The sequence below is a fragment of the Pleurodeles waltl genome, chromosome 7, assembly GCF_031143425.1.
Source record: "Pleurodeles waltl isolate 20211129_DDA chromosome 7, aPleWal1.hap1.20221129, whole genome shotgun sequence".
Taxonomy (NCBI): domain Eukaryota; kingdom Metazoa; phylum Chordata; class Amphibia; order Caudata; family Salamandridae; genus Pleurodeles; species Pleurodeles waltl.
The window spans coordinates 1102476531-1102500898 of NC_090446.1; the positions used below are offsets into that span (position 1 = coordinate 1102476531).

The 24368-nt window shown below is 47.1% G+C and overlaps 1 protein-coding gene across 1 annotated transcript in view; it reads left to right on the forward strand.

The window, feature by feature from the left end:
* Positions 1-24368, forward strand: part of CA10 (carbonic anhydrase 10) — a 683032-nt gene that overhangs the window by 597978 nt on the left and 60686 nt on the right. The window contains exon 6 of the mRNA XM_069200032.1: positions 2936-3008. Coding sequence (XP_069056133.1) covers positions 2936-3008 — 73 coding nt within the window. The remainder of the gene's footprint in view (positions 1-2935; positions 3009-24368) is intronic.

Sequence of the window (24368 nt, forward strand, 5' to 3'; positions counted from 1 at the left end):
AGCCTGCTGTACTTATCACAGTATTTGTGATATAGTGAGCGCACAGGACTTTATCTCCTAGGCTGCCCTGGGCACCCATTCCACAAGTCCTAATCGCAAAGATCTTGAAAAATAAAGATAGGGATTGTTAAAGCTGAATTAAAAATCTTCAAATAAATGAGGAGCCAGTCATTGGGAATTCTCCGGTATCATTTATTAGATGGTGCAACAGTGAATCTCTGGACAAATCTGTCAGAGAGTTCGCTTTAACTTACAGACTACTCAGCTTATACACGCGTCATGTCATTGCAATGCATTGACGGATACACAAATTATGTCTTTGCAATACATTGAAGGATATAAATCATTTCAAAACCATACATCACATGCAAAGGGTAAGACAGCTTACAACAAATAGGGCAGTGGAACATGCTGTCAGAGAGTCAGGTGTACTTTCGAAAACACAAAAATAGATAGGTTTCCGATAACAAGTTATTCTTAAAATTGAACATTTCCTCTGTTTTTGAGACTCACCTACACTCATGCAAATATGTATTTAACACACAATTTCAAAAAAATGGTCTCAAGCACTATGGAGTAAGTTGATCGGTAACATTCAACACATAGGGGGTCATTCTGACCCTGGCGGCCGGTGACCGCCAGGGTCACCGACCACGGGAGCACCGCCAACAGGCTGGCGGTGCTCCCGAGGGCATTCTGACTGCTACGGTTCAGCCGCGGCCAGAAAGGGTAAACCGGCGGTCTCCCGCCGGTTTACCACTGCCCTTGTGAATCCTCCATGGCTGCGGAGCGCGCTCCGCAGCCATGGGGATTCTGACACCCCCTACCGCCATCCTGTTCCTGGCGGGTCTCCCGCCAGGAACAGGATGGCGGTAGGGGGTGCCGCGGGGCCCTCGTAAGAGGGCCCCGCAAAGTATTTCAGTGTCTGCTAAGCAGACACTGAAATACGCGACGGGTGCAACTGCACCCGTCGCACCCCTGCAACTACGCCGGCTCAATTCTGAGCCGGCGTCCTCGTTGCAGGGGCATTTCCTCTGGGCCGGCGGGCGCTCTTTTGGAGAGCGCCCGCCGGCCCAGAGGAAATGTCTGAATGGCCGCCGCCGTCTTTTGACCGCGGTGCGGTCATTCAGCGGCAGTACCTTGGCGGACGGCCTCCGCCGTCCGCCAAGGTCAAAATGACCCCCATAGGGCCTGATTACAACTTTGGAGGACGGTGTTAAACCGTCCCAAAAGTGGCGGATATACCACCTACCGTATTACGAGTCCATTATATCCTATGGAACTCGTAATACGGTAGGTGGTATATCCCTCACTTTTGGGACGGTTTAACACCGTCCTCCAAAGTTGTAATGAGGCCCATAGTTTGTTGAAACATAAGAGTCATTTCTAAAGAACTTAGCAGTATGCAAAAATATTTCTCAGAAACCCATGCCCTTTACACACAACATCATGACACACATGTTCTTTGAGGTCTAAGCATTTAAAGAAAATGGATGGCAATGAAATAAAAAGTGGAAGGTAAATAGATAAAGGGAAACAAAATAGATGTATTCTTTCTCAGTACGTGATGCTGCAGACGGTTCGTCTCAGTTGAGATCCCCGATACGGAGACAGCACCCTTAAGGTAATGCATGAAGGCAAGTCTCACTTTTTCTACTCACCTGTGGCGTTATGGGAATGGCTGGAATTGGACAGGAGGACGGGGACGGTTTCAAAGACTGGCATACCAGGCCGCTACCGGGGAATTGACCACAGATGGCAACTGCTTAGCGTCTCATAGTGGAACAGGAGGGAGGCCACTAAAACTACCAAGCGACTGGTCTGTGAGGATAGCACATTGATACATAGTGCATTGAAGTGAAAAGGCTGGCGTGGGACTTCTTTCTGGGCTGGCACCTGTTTCCCGACTTTATACTGATCTCCCTGCGGAGTAGGAAACCAGAACCTGGAGGACATGCAGAGTGAGATTGCTCTTGGCGACATATGAGTATAACAGCCCCAAGAGGGCCACACTTTTGGACAGATTCAGGCATGTACGATGAGCTATGGGGGGGGGTTGCAATGGGGCGACTACAGATAGGATTGAAGGGGGAGGGACAACTTAGTACGACCATTGCAACAATAATATGACAACTGGAGGATCACATGCACAGATTGGTAGGCTGATAACCCATGGGCGTGAGCCCAAATGGGTGGAGGGGATCTGCAGTGAGGGGTACATCACTGCCAAGACGGACCAAGTGAGTGTGGAATGTATGTAACCGGTTAGTGCATCCCTCTTGCTGGGCCAGCATATAGGATCTTTTTTAGGACTTTTCCCTCTAGGTGAGTGGTCGAGCTAATATTAGCCTAGGCGGCCTCTGGGGAGTTAAGTCCTTCCGTAAATTGCACCATGCTCGGTTTCATATTATAATGAATTTGATGCCAATTGGCGCGCTAGGACATATGTTAACTCACATTCATTGCGAAGTTTGGATTGCGACGTTAAAGCAGTAGCTAGTTGATTGGGATTACCCCGGGGGCAGGGGGTGGTGGGGCGGAGGGGTCCGGGGGGGAGCGGAGTTCAAATTAAGTTAATGGCCTGAAGGAATATTTCATGCTGCTAATATATCTGTGCTACTACTTTCATTTGCATTTGTAAAATGTAGTTCAGGTCTACCCACTTTCTTTCTTTTGACAACTAGCATATGTATACCAAAGGAAAACAAATTGTTTGGTGAAAGGGAAATGGCCCATGGAATGTAATTGGATTTGTTTATTTCTATTAATAATGTACAGAATGTGCTTATTTGTTTACCAACAATAGCATAACATTGATTGGCATTTGAGGAAATATATTACATTAATTTGTTAAATAATTTACTTTTAGAGAATGTGGTTAAATAATATTCTAGTTCTAACAAATGATTGCATAATTGCTTACTTTTATTTTCAGGTAACTGATTCATCCAATACATTCCTAAATCGCATGCTGAACAGGGATATCATTACAAGAATAACATTTAAAAGTAAGTTTACTGTTTGAGTAAATGATTTCTGATGAAATGTGCCTGAAATTTGAGTATAATTGCTTAACATTTCACTTCAACTGGATCATTGCAGATTAAAATCCTATCGATAAAGATTAATAACATATTTTACATACAAACAGTTCCCAATTCACATTCAGTTTTTATTGCATGTCCCCAAAGGTCCTCTCTCAGCTACCATCAGTCGAAATCAGCAAATAGGCTTAAAAACTGAAGCCCTGAAGGAAATTGCCTGGGAGCTCGAAGTCCCAAACTCTGAAACAAGCAGACTCCCAATCTTAGGGTAGAATCCAACAATCTACACTCCTGAGAGTGTGTGAAAATTAAGCTTTTCATACATGCCTTCAAATAAGTACAACGCTTACTGTAAGAACTGAAAGACATTCTTGACATCCAGTTAGACTTGAACTACCCTTCACAGTGTCCATGAACTACCTCACGATTTTTAAATATATAAATGTGGAAGGCCATTTTATATCTTTAAAGGGCTTGAATTAAGAGTGTACATTCAGGTTTTTGTATAATCAGCTCGTCTGGGGAAGACATTGGACATTTCAGTATATAAATGGTCAGGAGAGTTTGCACAAACCCAGAAATTCATGAATAGTCACAAACATTTTCTCTGCCCATTTTCACCCTGGAAACTGTCAGAGATTTACTTCTGCACCACAAAAGGATGATGGACGGAATGTTGAAACTTTTCAAGCACTCAACCCCAGTCACAGATCTGGGTTTAATCCATTGTTCTTTTGTCCACCATGCCACCCCAGTTTAGACCTAGCCTTTCGTACATTAGTCTTGACCCTGTTCCCCATGGGAACAGGCCAACCCCAACTGCCAAGCCAGGTCCTCCCTGGACTGTAAACAAGCAACCTGGGACCGGTTTCAGCATATCACCCTTCATCAGCCAGGCTAACTTGAATCCTGTTAGCACAGTGAGCACAGGACCCACGTCTGGGCATACCCTTACCACTTAGGGCAACTTTAGCAATGATGGATTAAACCCAGATCTTTGTGACTAGGGGTGAATGTTTGCATTGTTAAGCATTTCATCAATCATATGTTGTTTTTGTTTTTCTCACCCTAAGTGGAAAGGGTATACCCAGATGTTGGTCCCATGCTCCCCATTCCACTGGAGTCAAGCTAGCCTGGCTGATGAAGTGAGATACAGTGAAAACCGAGAAAAAAAAGAATATGCGTACATGCCTATCAAAGGTCAATTTGCACATGCAAAACCTTTTTTCTTATGTACAATTTTGTAAGTTGAACTGCTTATGATTATGAGTACTCCAGGAAAGCTTCAACTGTTGCAGCTTCCCAGGAGTAGCTATACAACTATTAAGGAATTTTAAAACTTTGTGAATCTATAACCAAACACCGGAGTTGGTCTACTGATGTAGCTCTGCAAATGTTTAGGCAATCTTTGTATTCATTCTTAGTGGAGAAACACTTATTGTTCCTCTTATTGACTTAATTTACCCCATGTTTGGTATCAGTTTTTAGTTCATCTAACATGTCCTCCTTTATAGGGGTTTGGCGTAGGGCAGCACAGCAAGTCACCTTGCTGCACTGCCCTATGCCAAAGTGGAACGGCAGGAATGCACTGAATTTATGCATTACAGTGCATTCCTCTCCTTTCCCCTGGTGCTGGCATCGTTTTGGCAGGGTAGCGCCAATGCAGGTACCCTTGCACCATGGTGCAAAGCTGCCTGTGTTGTTGGAAGGATTGTTTTTGTGCACAAAGGGACACCTTCTTGCTCAAAAACAATCAATAGCAGTGTTTTCCTCTTTCTAAGTGTGCTGCAGAATGCATCACACTTAGAACAAGGAAACAGCAAGGAGACATTAAGATATTTCTCCTCATTATGCCTGCCCTGGGAAGGCGTAAGGTTTTGGTGCATCCCCAGGATTACAGGCTCCTGTAAATCTGGGGATGTCTCGAAATCCCTGGGTGTTGCATGGGGAAAAACACTGCAACGCCTCCCTGGCGCAGAGTAAGGCAAAGCAGTGACTTGCACTGCCTTGCCTTACTCCATATCTAGGAGCCCATTCAAAGCCATGTCAAGCGACTTTGCGTGGCCTCATAGATATGGTTTTGTAATCTGTGCCACCAGAGCATCACAAAAAGTAATGCTTCAGCGGTGCATGGGCCTCATAAATATGCAAAGAGATTCAAGGTCGTAACTGCTGTTCCCTACTCTTATTAAAAGAGAAGAAAAACAATCTTTCTATGCACCAGTGATAATTTCTCATCAGGGTCAAACAATGCAGCGTTATCTATTTGAACTAAAGCAATTTTCAGAAATTGCTGTTGATGAAAGATGAGCCAACATGACAAAGAGGTTTTAAACCGAAATACAAATAAAAACAGATAAACAAATCAGTTTGCATGACCATTCCACAGTTCAAAGTTCAGTAACAATGACCTATGAAGAATATGTGTAAATATTGATATTAAAATCTTTTAGAACATATTACGTTACAACTACATAAAGCCTACACTTCCTGTCAAATTAGCAGGTGAGCTTAATGTCTGCTACTGACAAATCGCAGGTAAAGGGACTCCCACAAAATGCTTTATGCCCCCAGTGTGAGCAGTTACAGGTAGCAATTAGAGAGGATGTGTGAGCAATGTAGCAGAAGGCTAGTGAGTTGTTTTTTGATTACTATTCTCAGGTTCTTTTTTGTGGGTTGGTGGGAGGGGTGTGGGTCTTAATTTGGCTGTTTTGATTGCTACTTCCTTCTTGCCTCTGTTGAGTTTGATGCAGTTGGTTTTCATCCATCTGACACTTTGGGCATGATGTTGGAGCATTTGGTCTGGGCGTTCGGTACATATACAGAGAGGGTGAGTATAAGTTATGTGTCTTCAGCATAGGATAGGAGGTTGATTTCATGGGCATGGATGATGCTGGGGAGTGAGGTTGTTTAGACATTGAACAGAGTGGCCTAAAAGAGGATCCTTGTGGAACTCCGCAGATGAGGTTGATAGTATCCAAGGTGAAGGGGGCCAGGTTGACCAGCTGGGTGCAGGCTATTCGAAGGGAGAAAATCCAGCAAAGTGCAGGACCTTTGATACTAGTTTGGTGCAGTCCTTTGATAAGAATGGGGAGGGGGACAATTTTGAAGGCTGCAGAATGGTCCAGTAGGATAAGGGACATGGTGTCAGCTCTGACCATGAACATCCAGATGTCATCCATTGTGGGAATGGGGGTGGTCTCTGTGATGTGATTGGGCCTGAATCTGGATTGAGTGGTGTAGAGACATTGGTTGTCAGTGAGGTGGGTGTTTAGATTTCTGTTTATCATCTTTTCCATGACGTTTGCAGGGTAGGGCAGCAGGGAGATAGCAGTAGTTGGCTAGCTTCTTCTGGTCTGATAAGAGTTTCTTAAGGAGGAGGGAGTACGTGGGGTGTTCCCAGGTGTCCAGGTAGGTGGGTGGCAGTGATGATTGAGTTATTCAGGATCAGGGTGAGGGCTGTGCTGATGGGATCTAGTCCTTTGATGAAGGTGTGGTGAGGGCAGGAGTCCAAGGGTGCCTCAGAATGTATGGACTGCATGGTTTTTATGGTTTCTTAAGTGATGATGGTGGGCCAAGTGGTCAGGGTGTTAGTAGACATGGTAGACATGGACAAGAGGGCTGCAAGGGTGGAAGGGTCTGTTTGGGGCTCCAAGTCCTTGTAGATGCTGGTGATCTTGTTGCTGAAGAATAGGGACACCTGGCTGCAGAGGTCCTGAGAGGGGGTTATGCTGGTGAAACTTGCTGCCTGAGAGTTGAAATTCTTCACTATGCAAAGATTTCCTCTCTGGTGTTAGTGCTGCTTTCAATGCGTTCAGTGAGTGTGAAGAGTTTGTGAGCTCTGATTTGCTCGAGGTAGTGTCTGAGGGCAGATTTGTAGGTTCTATTGTCAGTGTTGTTCTGAATTTGTCTCCACTTATGTTCAAGCTGCTTACAGTGGTGTTTGATGAGTCTGAGATCTTCAGTATGCCAGCTTGCTTGTGGTCTTGTTTTCATGGCGTTGTTGGCTATAAGAGAAGCCAGGGTAACTGCACAAAGGGTGAATGTGGAGAAGGCTTCAGGGAGGTTATTGTTTTGTCAACACCATTGGTGTAGGACTTTAAAAGACCAGGATGCTTCTGAGATCTTGTTCCAGACCCTTTGTGACAATTTAGTGATGGTGTTTCTGTAGTGGTGTGGGATAAGTATGCTGAAATTGATAAGGGTGTGGTTGGACCAGGTGATCAGTGTGGGCTTGGCCATTGTGATATTGCTGAAGCAAGTGGAGATGAAGTTCTGTAGATGTCTGGCGGTGTGTGTGTGGTGGGTGTTAGAAATGGGGTTTTTGGTTGGCAGTCAGGTTACCCCCTGTCCAAGCAAAAGCCCTCACTCTAGTCAGGGTAAGTCACACACAATCCAAGATTATCCTGTGCCCACCCTCTGGTAGCTTGGCACGAGCAGTCAGGCTTAACTTAGAAGGCAATGTGTAAAGTATTTGTGCAATAAATCATACAATACCACCATATAGCACCACAAAAATACACCACACAGTGTTTAGAAAAATATATAATATTTATCAGGATAATTGTAGGTCAAAAAGAATAAAGTTGCAATGGGAAATTGTAGAGATATCACTAAAAAGTGATATAAAGTGTCTTAAGTCTTTAGAATATAAACAAAGGGGGTCATTTTGACCTTGGCGGACGGCGGAGGCCGTCCGCCAAGGTACCGCCGCTGAATGACCGCACCGCGGTCAAAAGACCGCGCCGGCCATTCAGACATTTCCTCTGGGCCGGCGGGCGCTCTCCAAAAGAGCGCCCGCCGACCCAGAGGAAATGCCCCTGCAACGAGGACACCGGCTCAGAATTGAGCCGGCGTAGTTGCAGGGGTGCGACGGGTGCAGTTGCACCCGTCGCGTATTTCAGTGTCTGCTTAGCAGACACTGAAATACTTTGCGGGGCCCTCTTACGGGGACCCCTGCAGTGCCCATGCCATGGGCATGGGCACTGCAGGGGCCCCCAGGGGCCCCGCGGCACCCCCTACCGCCATCCTGTTCCTGGCAGGAGACCCGCCAGGAACAGGATGGCGGTAGGGGGTGTCAGAATCCCCATGGCTGCGGAGCACGCTCCGCAGCCATGGAGGATTCACAAGGGCAGTGGTAAACCGGCGGGAGACCGCCGGTTTACCCTTTCTGGCCGCGGCTGAACTGCCGCGGTCAGAATGCCCTCGGGAGCACCGCCAGCCTGTTGGCGGTGCTCCCGTGGTCGGTGACCCTGGCGGTCACCGGCCGCCAGGGTCAGAATGACACCCAAAGTCTCTTTCAAGCACAAGTACCTGGTTTAGCGTGGAAAAATCTCCTCAGAGGGCCACAAGAGAAGAGGTGCGTGGAAAAAGGGTGTGTGCGTCGATTTCTCCCCAGCACACACAGACTTGCGTCGTTATTTTTCACGCGGGGAAGTCGGGCGTCGTTTTCCGGCGCGCGGACAGTCTCTTTCTGTGGATCGTGGGGATTACCAGATGTCCCAGGTCTGTGCGTGGATTTTCCTGCTTGTTCTCCGGCTGCGCGTCGGTCTGCGGGGCTGCGCGTCGAAATTACGATCTCACGGCAGGCGTCGCGTCGATTTCTCCTCTAGACTTCGATCTGCGGGGCTGCGCGTTGAAATTACGAGGTCACGGCAGGCGTCGCGTCGATTTCTCCTCTAGAGGTAGGGCGGCGTTGTCCTTGCGAGGCCATGCGTCGGACCTTCGATCGTCCCAAGAGCGTCGCGTCGGAGTGCGGCGTTTTTCTCGCCGCGAAACAAGCTGTGCGTCGAAATTTTCGGCACACGGAGCGTCCAAGTAAAAGAGGGAAGTCTTTTTGGTCCTGAGACTTCAAGGAACAGGAGGCAAGCTCTATCCAAGCCCTTGGAGAGCACTTTCACAGCCAGACAAGAGTTCAGCAAGGCAGCAGGGCAACAGCAAGGCAGCAGTCCTTTGTAGAAAGCAGACAGGTGAGTCCTTTGAGCAGCCAGGCAGTTCTTCTTGGCAGGATGTAGTTTCTGGTTCAGGTTTCTTCTCCAGCAAGTGTCTGATGAGGTAGGGCAGAGGCCCTGTTTTATACCCAAATGTGCCTTTGAAGTGGGGGAGACTTCAAAGAGTGGCTAAGAAGTGCACCAGGTCCCCTTTCAGTTCAATCCTGTCTGCCAGGGTCCCAGTAGGGGGTGTGGCAGTCCTTTGTGTGAGAGCAGGCCCTCCACCCTCCCAGCCCAGGAAGACCCATTCAACATGCAGATGTATGCAAGAGAGGCTGAGTACCCTGTGTTTGGGGTGTGTCTGAGTGAATGCACAAGGAGCTGTCAACCAAGCCCAGCCAGACGTGGATTGTAAGGCACAGAAGGATTTAAGTGCAAAGAAATGCTTACTTTCTAAAAGTGGCATTTCTAGAATAGTAATATTAAATCCGACTTCACCAGTCAGCAGGATTTTGTATTACCATTCTGGCCATACTAAATATGACCTTCCTGCTCCTTTCAGATCAGCAGCTGTCACCTCAACAGTGTATGAGGGCAGCCCCAAGGTTAGCCTATGAAGGGAGCAGGCTTCACAGCAGTGTAAAAACGAATTTAGGAGTTTTACACTACCAGGACATATAACTTCATAGGTACATGTCCTGCCTTTTACCTACACAGCACCCTGCTCTAGGGGTTACCTAGGGCACACATTAGAGGTGACTTATATGTAGAAAAAGGGGAGTTCTTGACTTGGCAAGTACTTTTTACATGCCAAGTCGAAGTGGCAGTGAAACTGCACACACAGGCCTTGCAATGGCAAGCCTGAGACAAGGTTAAGGTAGCTACTTGAGTGGGTGGCACAACCAGTGCTGCAGGGCCACTAGTAGCATTTAATCTACAGGCCCTAGGCACCGGTAGTGCACATTATCAGGGACTTATAAGTAAATTAAATAGTCCAATCAGGTATGATTCCAGGTTACCATGTTTTAGGGGAGAGAGCATATGCACTTTAGCCCTGGTTAGCAGGGGTAAAGTGCGCAGAGTCTATAAACCAGCAAAAACAGTGTCCACAAAGTGGGGGGAGGCAGGCAAAAAGTTAGGGGTGACTACCCTAAGGCTGTCAGGTCTAACATGTGTCCCCCCCAGCTGAAAGTGGGGAGAGCTACCCGACCTCCTGGGAGCTCTCATCGCTAAGGCGGAAGTACCTGGAGAGACCATCAGCATTGGCGTGGTCAACCCCTGGGCGATGTTCCACCGTAAAGTCCATCCCCTGTAGGGAAATGGACCACCTCAAGAGTTTTGGATTCTCACCCCTCATCTGCATGAGCCATCTGAGGGGCCTGTGGTCTGTCTGAACCCGGAAGTGAGTCCCAAACAGGTAGGGTCTTAGCTTCTTCAGTGCCCAGACCACAGCAAAAGCTTCTCTCTCAATAGCACTCCACCTCTGTTCCCGTGGTAATAGCCTTCTGCTAATAAAGACTACCGGTTGATCTCTGCCCTCCTCATTCAGCTGTGCTAGGACTGCCCCTATGCCATGCTCTGAAGCGTCTGTCTGCACGATAAATTCCTGGGAGTAGTCAGGGGCCATGAGTACGGGGGCCGTGCACATGGCTTCCTTCAGGGCGTCAAAGGCTTTCTGACAAGCCTCTGTCCAGTTCACCAACCTAGGTTGTTTCTTGGAAGTGAGTTCTGTCAAGGGTGTTACAATGGTACCATAGCCCTTGACAAACCTGCGATAGTATCCTGTGAGGCCTAGAAAGGCTCTCACCTCAGTCTGTGTTCGTGGGGGTTGCCAGGCCTTGATAGTTTCAATCTTGGCCTGGAGTGGCTGCACCTTGCCACCACCCACTAGGTCTCCCAAGTACACCACGGAACCCTGCCCAATCTGGCACTTACTGGCCTTGATGGTCAGACCTGCCTGTTGCAGGGCCTGAAGCACCTCCTTGAGGTGAAGCAGGTGTTCCTCCCAGCTGGAACTGTAGACAGCTATGTCATCCAGGTAGGCTGCACAGAAGGCATCCTTGCCAGCTAGGACCCCGTTAACCAACCGTTGGAAGGTAGCGGGGGCATTTTTCAACCCAAACGGCATCACCCGGAACTGGTAATGGCCATCAGGGGTTGAGAATGCGGATCTTTCCTTGGCCCCCTCGGTCAGGGCGATCTGCCAGTACCCTGAAGTAAGATCAAACGTACTCAGGAACTTGGCAGCGCCTAGTCTGTCCACGAGCTCATCAGCTCGGGGGATGGGGTGAGCATCAGTCCGTGTGACTGAGTTGAGACCCCGGTAGTCCACACAGAACCGGAGTTCTGGCTTCGCACCTGGGGCAGTAGCCTTAGGGACCAACACCACTGGGCTGGCCCAGGGACTACTGGATTTCTCAATGACCCCTAGAGTCAACATCTTGGAGACCTCCTCCTTGATGCTGGCCTTCACCTTATCTGACAACCTGTAAATTTTGTTTTTCACAGGGAGACTGTCACCAGTGTCAATATCATGAACACAGAGGTGGGTCAGTCCAGGAGTAAGGGAGAACAGGGGGGAGAACTGCTCCAACAGCTCATAGCAGTCTCCTTTCTGATTTAGAGTCAGGGAGTCAGACAGAATGACCCCGCTTACTGACCCATCACCTTCTTGGGCAGAGAGGAGGTCGGGGAGAGGTTCACTCTCCTCTTCCGTTCCTTCATCTGTGACCAGAAGCATGTTGATCTCCGACCTCTCAAAATGAGCTTTTAGTCGGTTCACATGGAGCACCCTTAGGGGATTCCTAGGGGTTTGGAGGTCCACTAGGTAAGTGGCCTCCCCTTTCCGCTCCTTTACTTCAAATGGGCCAGACCAGCGGTCCTGGAGAGCTCTGGGCTCTACTGGCTCCATTACCCACACTTTGTCTCCAGGTTGAAACTCTACCAGGGTGGCCTTCTGGTCATACCATTGTTTCATCACCTCTTGACTGGCCTCAAGGTTATCTTGGGCTTCTTTCCAGAAGCGGGTCATCTGGTTGCGGAGGGCCAACATATAGCTGACCACATCCTGAGGGGGTGTCTTTGGAGCTTTCTCCAATCCCTCCTGGACAATGCTTAAGGGTCCCCTGACAGGGTACCCATAGAGAAGTTCAAAGGGACTGAACCCTACCCCCCTCTGGGGGACCTCTCTGTAAGCAAAGAGAAGGCATGGTAAGAGGACGTCCCACTTACGCCTCATGGCCTCAGGGAGGCCACCAATCATGCCTTTCAGGGTCTTGTTGAATCTCTCCACAAGACCATTAGACTGGGGGTGATAGGGTGTGGTGAACTTGTAAGTTACACCACACGCATCCCACAGAGACTTCATGTATGCAGACATGAAGTTAGTGCCTCTGTCAGACACTATTTCCTTGGGGAATCCCACACGGTTAAATATCCCCATCAGGGTTCTGGCCACCACCTGTGCAGTTACGGTCCTCAGAGGGATTGCCTCGGGGTAACGGGTGGCATGGTCCACCAAAACCAGGATGAACCTGTTGCCTAAGGCAGTTTTGGGGTCCAAGGGACCAACAATGTCGATGCCCACCCTTTCAAAGGGGGTGCCAACGACAGGAAGTGGAATCAGGGGGGTTTTAACCCTTTTTCCTGCTTTACCACTGGCCTGGCAGGTAGGACAGGATCTGCAGAACTTATCTGAGTGTGTCCTCATTTTGGGCCAATAAAAGTGGGTGACAAGCCTGTTAAAGGTCTTGCCCTGCCCTAAATGTCCTGCCAGGGGAATGTCGTGAGCCAGACCCAGTAGGAAGGTTCGGTAACATTGGGGGACCACCAGCATACGTGCTGCCCCAAAGCCCGGAACCTTAGGCTCACTGTAGAGGAGATCATTCTCCCAATATAGGTGGTGATCGCCAGAGGCGTCGCCTGCTGCCTGGTTTGAGGCTTGTTTTCTCAAACCTTCCAGAGTGGGACACTCTTTCTGCGCCTTGCAGAATTCCTCCCTGGTGGGTCCACCCTCAACTTGCCAGCCAGCAAGCTCAGGTAAGTCACCTAGGGCGGCAATGTCTTCCCCAGTTGGCTCGGGAGCCTCCTCCTCAGGAGCCCCGTCCGCCACTGTGGGAACTTCTGGGGCCGGTTTCCCGCACCCCTGGTCCCTCCTCCTGGCAGCTCTCTGGGCCATTGTTCCAGGCTCCAGATGCCCTTGACTTCCCTCTCGGTCAGCCATGGACCGTGTGGTCATGCAGACCCACTCAGGTAACCCTAACATCTCCAGGTGAGACCTGAGCTCCACTTCTTTCCAAGCAGTGTGCTCAAGATCATTGCCTAACAGACAATCTACAGGCATGGCAGGACTCACAGCTACTTTCAGAGTACCAGAGACACCCCCCCACTCAAAGGGAACCAGAGCCACCGGTAGGTGACTCTCGCGATTGTCAGCGACTCTGACCTGGTGGAATGTATTAGGTACTATCTGCTCTGTTGACACCAGCTGACTCTTGATAGTAGTCATACTGGCTCCTGTGTCACGCAGAGCCTCCACCTTCTGCCCATCAATGGTGACCCACTGCCGGTACTTGGAAGTATTTCTGGGCATGTGGGCCTTGGGCACCATTTCTCCTTCTCCCAGGGACACTAGGGAAATCTCTACCTGCTCCCCAAAGCTATTTGGGTCCATCTCCCCCCCGAGCGCTACACTAGTCAACCCAGGTGCCTGTCCGGTAGTGGACGGTGCCCTCTTGGGGCACTGTGGATCGCCTTTGTAGTGACCATACTGGTAACACTCCATGCATTTGGGGCTAGGTTTCCCTGACTTGTCATATGTCCCTGGCTTTTTCCCAAATTTGGAAAAGGAAGGGTTGCCACCCCCTCCCTGGGAATTCTTTTGGGGGCCTTTAGAGAGTTCCTTATCTGCAAGTTTATCTCCCCCCTCTTTCTTCTGTTGGGAACCCTGACCACCTTTGTGGGAGTCCCCCCCAGGTACCTTCTTGGACACTCTGGTGCTAACCCAGAGGTCCGCCTCCTCAGCAAGCTTCCTGGGATCAGTCAGCTTACTATCCACTAGGTGCTGGCGCAAATCTGTATAAGTAACATTAAGCATATGCTCTCTCAGAATCAAGTCATATAAACCTTTATAATCTGCTACTTTGTTGCCCCGCACCCATCCATTCAGTGCCTTACTGGAAAAGTCAAAGAAATCTACCCATGTTTGTGTGTGTTGTTTGGTGCTGTCCCTGAACCTCTGACGGTATCCCTCAGGGGTCAGCCCAAACTTGGCAAGTAAAATGGCTTTCTGAAGTGGGTATGTGTTTTGATCAGGTTGATCCAGTGTGAGAAGTGTGTCCCTCTGCAATGGCGGCACATAACCCCACATAGCTACCCCCCATTGCCCTTCAGGAACCTCATGAGCCCTTAGTGCAACTTCATAAGCAGCTAGCCATTTATCTATGTCATCTCCCACCACAAAACTGGGCAACACATTTTTGGGTATACGAACCTTCTTTTCTCCAGCAGGTCCTGTCTGTATGCTGCCACCATTATTGCTGGATTCAGACTGTCTTGCCTTGATCTCCAGCTCCTTGAGACTCAGTTCATGAGCCAACAATAGTTTCTTTTCAGCCAAAGCTCTTTCAGCTTCCACTTGTTTGGCTGCTCTTTCAGCTTCTGCTTGTTTGGCTGCTCTTTCAGCTTCTGCTTGCTTGGCTGTTCTTTCAGCTTCAATCTGTTTGGCTGCTCTTTCAGCCTCAGCTTGTTTGGCTTCTCTCTCTGCCCTTCTCTCCTCCTGTTGAGCCTCAATTTTCAGTTTTGCCATTTGCAATTGGAACTCCCTTTCCTCTCTCCTTTCCTCTGCGGTCAGGCTTTGCATAGAGACACTGCTCCCTGGTCTGGAAGGGGGCACAATTGCAGTGGTAACACCATCCACAGATAGTGAAAATTCCTCTGAGGTGCCATTTTCTGGCTCCTCTTCCTCATCATCCTCTAAATGGGCTTCTGCCCAGGCCCTCAGCGCCACTTGAAAGTCCTCCTTTCTGGAGGCCCCTTGGGTGGGTACCCTCAGTGCCCTGCAGAATCCTCTTAGTTGTTTGACCGTATATGTATCCAACTGGACTAGGTCAAAGTCCCCTGTCTGAGACTCAGTCAGAGACATGTTGAGTGAGGATTTAGTTTTTGAAAATTGTCAGGAAAAAAATCGGGTTTTCAAAAAGAGATAAAAACCAAGTTGACCTTCAACTGTGGGTAGGTAGTGAAATACTTAGCTACTGTATGTCACTGCACAAATACAAGTCCTATCCTCACCGCTGATCACCAATGTTAGAAATGGGGTTTTTGGTTGGCAGTCAGGTTACCCCCTGTCCAAGCAAAAGCCCTCACTCTAGTCAGGGTAAGTCACACACAATCCAAGATTATCCTGTGCCCACCCTCTGGTAGCTTGGCACGAGCAGTCAGGCTTAACTTAGAAGGCAATGTGTAAAGTATTTGTGCAATAAATCATACAATACCACCATATAGCACCACAACAATACACCACACAGTGTTTAGAAAAATATATAATATTTATCAGGATAATTGTAGGTCAAAAAGAATAATGTTGCAATGGGAAATTGTAGAGATATCACTAAAAAGTGATATAAAGTGTCTTAAGTCTTTAGAATATAAACAAAGTCTCTTTCAAGCACAAGTACCTGGTTTAGCGTGGAAAAATCTCCTCAGAGGGCCACAAGAGAAGAGGTGCGTGGATAAAGGGTGTGTGCGTCGATTTCTCCCCAGCACACACGGACTTGCGTCGTTATTTTTCACGCGGGGAAATCGGGCGTCGTTTTCCGGCGCGCGGACAGTCTCTTTCTGTGGATCGCGGGGATTACCAGATGTCCCGGGTCTGTGCGTGGATTTTCCTGCTTGTTCTCCGGCTGCGCGTCGGTCTGCGGGGCTGCGCGTCGAAATTACGATCTCACGGCAGGCGTCGCGTCGATTTCTCCTCTAGACTTCGATCTGCGGGGCTGCGCGTTGAAATTACGAGGTCACGGCAGGCGTCGCGTCGATTTCTCCTCTAGAGGTCGGGCGGCGTTGTCCTTGCGAGGCCGTGCGTCGGACCTTCGATCGTCCCAAGAGCGTCGCGTCGATCAGCGTTGGAGTGCGGCGTTTTTCTCGCCGCGAAACAAGCTGTGCGTCAAAATTTTCGGCGCACGGAGCATCCAAGTAAAAGAGGGAAGTCTTTTTGGTCCTGAGACTTCAAGGAACAGGAGGCAAGCTCTATCCAAGCCCTTGGAGAGCACTTTCACAGCCAGACAAGAGTTCAGCAAGGCAGCAGGGCAACAGCAAGGCAGCAGTCCTTTGTAGAAAGCAGACAGGTGAGTCCTTTGAGCAGCCAGGCAGTTCTTCTTGGCAGGATGTAGTTTCTGGTTCAGGTTTCTTCTCCAGCAAGTGTCTGATGAGGTAGGGCAGAGGCCCTGTTTTATACCCAAATGTGCCTTTGAAGTGGGGGAGACTTCAAAGAGTGGCTAAGAAGTGCACCAGGTCCCCTTTCAGTTCAATCCTGTCTGCCAGGGTCCCAGTAGGGGGTGTGGCAGTCCTTTGTGTGAGAGCAGGCCCTCCACCCTCCCAGCCCAGGAAGACCCATTCAACATGCAGATGTATGCAAGAGAGGCTGAGTACCCTGTGTTTGGGGTGTGTCTGAGTGAATGCACAAGGAGCTGTCAACCAAGCCCAGCCAGACGTGGATTGTAAGGCACAGAAGGATTTAAGTGCAAAGAAATGCTTACTTTCTAAAAGTGGCATTTCTAGAATAGTAATATTAAATCCGACTTCACCAGTCAGCAGGATTTTGTATTACCATTCTGGCCATACTAAATATGACCTTCCTGCTCCTTTCAGATCAGCAGCTGTCACCTCAACAGTGTATGAGGGCAGCCCCAAGGTTAGCCTATGAAGGGAGCAGGCTTCACAGCAGTGTAAAAACGAATTTAGGAGTTTTACACTACCAGGACATATAACTTCATAGGTACATGTCCTGCCTTTTACCTACACAGCACCCTGCTCTAGGGGTTACCTAGGGCACACATTAGAGGTGACTTATATGTAGAAAAAGGGGAGTTCTTGACTTGGCAAGTACTTTTTACATGCCAAGTCAAAGTGGCAGTGAAACTGCACACACAGGCCTTGCAATGGCAAGCCTGAGACAAGGTTAAGGTAGCTACTTGAGTGGGTGGCACAACCAGTGCTGCAGGCCCACTAGTAGCATTTAATCTACAGGCCCTAGGCACAGGTAGTGCACATTATCAGGGACTTATAAGTAAATTAAATAGTCCAATCAGGTATGATTCCAGGTTACCATGTTTTAGGGGAGAGAGCATATGCACTTTAGACCTGGGTAGCAGGGGTAAAGTGCGCAGAGTCTATAAACCAGCAAAAACAGTGTCCACAAAGTGGAGGGAGGCAGGCAAAAAGTTACGGGTGACTACCCTAAGGCTGTCAGGTCTAACAGTGGGCCTTCCACTTGCTCGGTGAGTCAGAGGTTAGACAAGTCCTTGAAGAGCTTGGTCATGTTGAGATGGATGAGGTTCTCTACATGGTAGTTGAGGATGAAGGCACTTTAATTGAGGATCAAGGGATGACAAAGTCTGCAATGGTGCTACTGAAGTTGGCACATGGTCTGGAAGGGTGGTGGACGAGAGTGCCTCTGAGGGTACAGATGGTGATGATAAGGAGAATGAAGGTCAAGTGTCCCATGTTCCCAGCTGGCCATTAGTCATTACTAGCAATTAATACTCAAATTAAAAAATGCATATATTTTAAACCATGTTCAATATTTCTAAACCATATTTTAAAAACAGCAAATGAAGCAGCTTAGGTCCATGCTTGTTCAGCAATGTGCAGATTAAAAAACATATGGTAAATTTTGCACAGAAGTACCACATTTCTTTGACTTTACATTAAGTACATCAACAGTTTAAACAAAATCTGTGAACAGTAGGTAGGGGTGAATAAGCCCATTCTCCGAGGCCCGCATGTAGCGAACATCTACAGCGGTTCATACTGGCTAGAATATTTGCATTTCTCACACACAATTAATTCATTATTTATCAACCCACATATCAAATTCCAAATCCATTTGTAATTTAGATACAAAGGTCTGAACATTGTTCACAAAATCATTATGAAGTACTTACCCATAGGTCTAGTCAGTCAGTCATAAATACTTAAAGACAAAGCCAATAAAAAATAAAGATTATTAGATATAAAAAAATAAAACAAATAAAAACACAGTACAATAACTAAAAAGCAATGATAAAAAAAGATTTATCAACATTTGCAACTGAGGGGATTAACAACTCATTATGTGTTCACCCCCTAGTAACGAAATAACTTTTTTCTAAGTCTAAGGGAAACAAGAAAGAAAACTAGCAACCCCAAACAGACTGTGGGAGACAAAAGCATCTGTAGGTATGAGAATGCTGGTTTCACTTGTTGAAGCTGGTTTTCTCTCACCGAGGGTTTTCAATAAAACAGTTCCTTAATGTCTGATGAAAAGCACCAAAAATATAAAGTGCATAGTATCTTGCTGTGAGAAATCGTCAAAAGGGCAGGGTTTTAATTCTCCAGTTTTGTGAAACCCTTTTGGGACAGCTAAAATCCAGTATATGAGATTAAGCCTAAACCTTGTCAAGAAACGGCGATGGGAGTTATTAACAATCACCAAATATGGTTTTCCTGGGGAACTTGTTGTCAATAAAATATATTGTTTCACCATAGCTCCCTCTCCTCTCTATCCACCATCCTGTGTGAGAGCAACATATCTTTTAGCTTTGGCAAATCCCTCTTCCTCATAATTTTAGGATTAAGGATTAACAAATAACTCTAGGCAGCCCAATGTCTCCAACATATTATTGACATATCTGAGCCAAGGGATGTGAAGTGCTCCTTCAAGTGATCTGCAGTTATCAATCACTAGCTGATTAATTGAAAGTGCAGGATTGGTCCAGATTCTAAGCCAGTGCAATACAATCTGAAAGGTAACCTAGACCTAATTCCTCATGCACCACTAAAGAAGGGGTACTTGCGGGAACCACCAGAAACCTATGCAGAAGGTTATTTTCTATAACTTGGAGCACTATGGCATCTATATACCCCCACACATGACAATGATAACTTGCCATTGGGATACATTTCTCTAAGTAGGCCATAACCAGGGCCTGCACTGGTTTGGCACCCAGCCTCTTACAAAGTCTATTGTTGCAGCCACCACTCTCAAAAAAATATTCTTCTTTAAGGTCTTTTGCGGAATCCACATACCCTGGTTGTCGAAAAGCACACCCAAATATGGAAGGTTAGCTACTTTGAATAGTCCAACCCATTGCCAAAAATTGTTTTCCCTGCAATCTTTCAACAGTCAATCATTATTGTATGTGACTTAGCATAGTTTGTTGAAATGTCCAGTGAGTCTATAAAATCATTAAAAGCATCCAAAATATGTTGAAGACCCACCAGGGTCCTTGCAATCAAAACTCCTTCATCATCATACAATTATGCGGAAATTGACTTTGATCCAGCCCTAGGAACATCCCTACAGGCAGCTGATAATACATCACCCAATTGATTTATATAAAGGGTAAATATACAGAGGCACCAGAATGCACCCCTGCCTTGCCCCCCTTTGAACTACCCAAGAGGCGGACAGACTACCATCCTCATTATACCTCACTAAAGCCGAAAGATTGGAGTGAAGACTGTGTAAAAAGGTCACAAGCTCAATCACTACGCCCATTTTATTAAGTAGGGGCCAGAGCTTGGATCTGTTGACTCGGTCGAAAGCCGAGGTAAGGTCCATGAATGCCATATAAAGACACCGCCCCCCCACCCCACTTGGCTATAGTGTATTTACCAACAATCATCTGCAAATGAATACACTGGTCCAAAGTCCTTCTCCCTTGCCTAAAACCATATTGGAGATCCGAAATTGAATTATTGTTGTTAAGCCAAGGTATTAGTATATCCAGCACTACCTTCCCCATGATTTTTGCAGCAGAATCTATGAGAGAGATGGGACGGTAGCATTGCAGGTCATCCCTCAATTCTTTTTTGAATATGGGTAGAATAATTGATTTAGACCAAGATAAGAAAAAAGCTTTCCTGCAAGCCGCATTAAATACATGCGCAAAATTCCTTGCCCAAATTTGGGGATTGGCCTTATTAAGGTCTGAGGGGACCCCGTCTGGGCCTGGCACTTCCCCCGAGCCGTAGCCAGAATGGCCTTAAACACCTCTTCTTCGCTAAGGGGGGGGGGGGGGGGAATATCACTACCAGGCTCCCAGGAACTATCACATGCCTTCTCACACCCCTGCTGTACATCCCCTGAAAGTATGAGACCCAGCTATCAGGGTGATGGTACAATCCCCCCTGGAATTCCCTAAGCCAGAAAATAAATGGTCTGTTTACAATGTCCCAAAATTTGGCAATGTTACATAAGACATTAGGCTGCAATAACTCCTGCCAATCTTGATCCATAAGTTTTTTTGTTTGTTTTTTTTTGCACAAAAAGGTCGTTGATTTATATGCTTCCATGCAGGCCCGTATCTTGTCTTTACCCCTCGTTATTTGCTTCAGGACAGCCCGCAGGTTTCTATGTGCCTTGGTGAAGTTACTATCAAACCATTTTTCCTCCTTGTTGTTACCATATCTTCCTTGAGTCCTTCTAAAGGCATTGAGAACCTCATCTTCCTGCAAAGTATTCTCTAAACACAGGGCAATATCCACCGCATTCATCAGGCAAAGATTTTCTAAAAATACCTTGGGGATCACCCTATCCCATTTAAGTCTCTGTGCCTGATTCTTGGTGCTGATAACACCATTAGAAAGGCCTTTCCTTGAGTTTCTTTCCAAATCTAGCCCCCAGGCCAATTCCAACACAACGGGGTTGTGATCACTGAAATTGTTCCATTAAAGCCTCACGGACTTGAACTAGAGATGCCATTAAGGATGACAATAATAAAATCAATGATGGAATCACAAACCCTACCCGTGAATGAAGGCATAACTTCACCCTCCACGGTCTGCTCAATACAATACAAATTGCTGCTCGCCATGATATCCTCCAGCAAATCACCCTGCACTCTGTGTTCAAAGTGTATTACATGGCGGCTAACACCGAACGACCCTTTATCTAAAACCCAGCCTCGTTGGCACAATTAAACATTAAAGTCACCTAAGATTCAAACCTGGTACAGCATCTCCCCGTAGCCTTCCAGAAAACTTTTTAGATGGAGGATATGTTCTAAAGGTACACCCCTGACAAAGGAATTATAAAAATGTACCACCAACAATGATGGACTGCTCCTAAGCCATCAGGTTGAAGAGAGCCTGTTTCCATCAGGGAGGAGATACAGGGGATTTAAAGGGAGATTAGGATAAGAAGACCACTCTTTGCGTGCCCTGAGGGTGAGAGAGACACAGCTTTAAACAAAAAGGAGGAAAAACCTTCTAAGTAAAAAGAATTGTCTGCATCATACGTTTCCTGCATGGCCACAATATGGTTCCCACTAAGAGCGTCCAACCACCTTGCATCATCCCTTTTGGCTTTCAACCCAGCAATATTCAAACTCATAACATTTAGCAGGGGCCTCTGCCGACATGTCAGCTCAGTTGGGATAATACACTCGCCCTGCTTCCCCTGGGCATGGGGAAGGGTGATGCTTACTGATGGCTATCTCAGACTGTGATGATCATCCAGACCCACAGAGGCGCAAACCTATTCTTGAGTGATATTTCCCTACATTGTTCCATTCCCCCTGATGTCACATGTGAACTAGATAGGGGCCAATCTTTAACATCTGAGTGGGAACGGAAAGAAGGGTAAAAGTACTGAAAGGGACAGATCCTAATTTCTGTGGCCTTATCGTGGTTAATAAACCTGCACTGAATAAAATCTTTTGCAAATCTGGGGTGCCTTAGATTAACTACAATACAGTCCTCTTCAGTATTTTTCTCTTTGCATCCCACCCATCCAACTCTTCTTGCCGTAATAAAACGTGGTGACCAAAAAGGCCCACCAGTGTTTCACCTTGAGCATAAGATCGGCCAATGTTTCCCTCTCACTGGTTTAATAGGGAGTACCCTGATTAGGACCATTACTAGCAGTGCAGATTCAGGGGGAAGATGTAATAGAGTGGTATCACCCACCTGTAATGAGGGCAGCCTATTATGGTCAGTTATATCCTGCTCCTGGGCCCTACTCTGCTGCATAACCATCTGGTCATTAGCTATTTTATCATTAGGTACACAATAAACACCTTTCCCACTCCCCTGCACAGATAGCTGTGGACTTGGCACCACTGACGAAGTGTGGGTAGACTCTTCCACCACCTTCTTAGGGCCTGTATACAGAGACTTCCTTGCACCCATACACACATTACTTGCACTTTCTACAGACCTGCCAAGCCCTTGGGCATAGCGGAGCCGATGGAACCTCGATGACACCGGGCCCCTTGGAACCACAGTGGCTTCGATGATTAGATAACTTTGCCTCAATCCCATCAAGGTGCAATAATAATGGTGTCAACAGACCTTTAAGCAAAGCTTCAGACTTTGGAAAGAGCATATCCAGGGCTAGTTCAACTTTGGGGACATCACCCATATCCAACTTCACAACCACTCCCTTTCGACTTGGCATCACCGTCTTTCCCCTCTCTTTTTTTAAACCGGGGGCTCTGTGGGGAGAGAGTTATTCATGTCAAAAGAATCCTCAAGTGCTGAAGGCTGTGTATCATATTACAAATGTACTGACCCTGGTGGGTGGGTTTGATCCTCTGCAATGTCACCTTGGGGTGTCAAGCTATGATCAATCCTAGCAATTTCCATTGGAAGTCTCCTTTGAGACAGTTCTCTCTATCTCCTTGGAAATTACCCCTGCTGCCTGTACCAGGAAAGAATCAATGGTATTAATAGTATCTTCAATGGGGGCATGCAGCCCCCACTTTCTTTACCCACTGAATTATGTTATACAAAAAATGCCAAACTCAGTTACCTTATGGACCAAAAAGGGGTGGGGCGGTTTCTTCTGGCCCCTGACAGATGCATATGGGTGTGCCCTTTCACAGGCTTTGCCGTGGGCGCAGCATGGGTACGTCCTGCGCGCAGCCTACGCTGAGGGACTAAAATGCATTTTTAAGTGCAAAGCAACACTAATCAGGCAGCAAGAGATGACAAGGGATGACGGGGATTGTAGTTCCCCAGCATTGTCTCCACCAGTGCTTAGTTTGTGCTTGTTGTTTCCGGTGCTGAGCACCGGCACTTATTTTTGAGGGCCGGGGCTTAGTCTTCTGCCTCAAGCATTTGCAGCGAGCAAAAGACACGTTTGGGATAGACTGAGGAAGAGAAAATCGAAATAGCGTCACAATGAAAGAAAGCAGAAAGCTGCAAGTGTGAGCTGAAGGGGCAGGGAGTGGTTTTAAATGGATTAAAGAGGCCCGAGATGGCTTCAGGATTAAGCTGTCTCAGTATTCCGTGTTCGCACATTTCATTGCAGCACCTGCATGTTTAAGAGAAAGGCTTTGAGCACGAGCACCTTTTTATTTACAAATTAAGCACTGGTCTCCATACAGCTCTCCCGGCTCTCCCCAGCAGCAGCAATGAGTGCCCCGCCGACCGCGGTTCTACAACTTACTTTTATGTTCAAGGCAACACCAATCAGGTAGCAAGGGATGGCAAGGCATGGCAAGGGATGACGGGGATTGTAGTTCCCCCAGCGGTGTCTCTCCACAGCTTTCACCAGCAGCAGCAATGAACATACATAGGACTATATTTAGGTGGCCTCTTAAACCTCTGTTAATCCCACTAATGCAGACATTATGGCACTTCGGTGGGAACAGGGAGCATCATTGCGGATTTAGCACTTTGCATGCATACAAAAATACTACTTCTACTACTCTTTTCATTTGTGCAAACTTAACAAGCAGCAAAATGCTTTCCATAGTTTGCTCATTATGAGCTATTGATTCAGTTGCGTAATATAATAACCATAAATGACAGAAAAATGGAGAGGCCGAATTTTGCTTTCAAGACGCATTTTATGCAGCCACACTCCTAACTCCACAGTTATTGACAAAACTACGAAATTAATTTCCACTTGTCATAATGCAAGTTCTCAAAGAGTTTTATGCATAGAACATTTAAATTTGTGTTAACCCGAACTTTCAAGTGTTTCAATTCTTTGCTACTTTCAGCTTTAAATAAATAAAGACAATAAAAAACGACAAAAGAAAATCAAGAATGCCTTAACCGTTGTGCTACACCTGCATCCACAATATATCGACCACCTGTAGGCTGATTTAAAACCAATGAAACAACAAAAAGGTGATGGATGGACTGCTTGAATTAATCTCAGCCAGTGCTAAACGCTCTGAAGAAT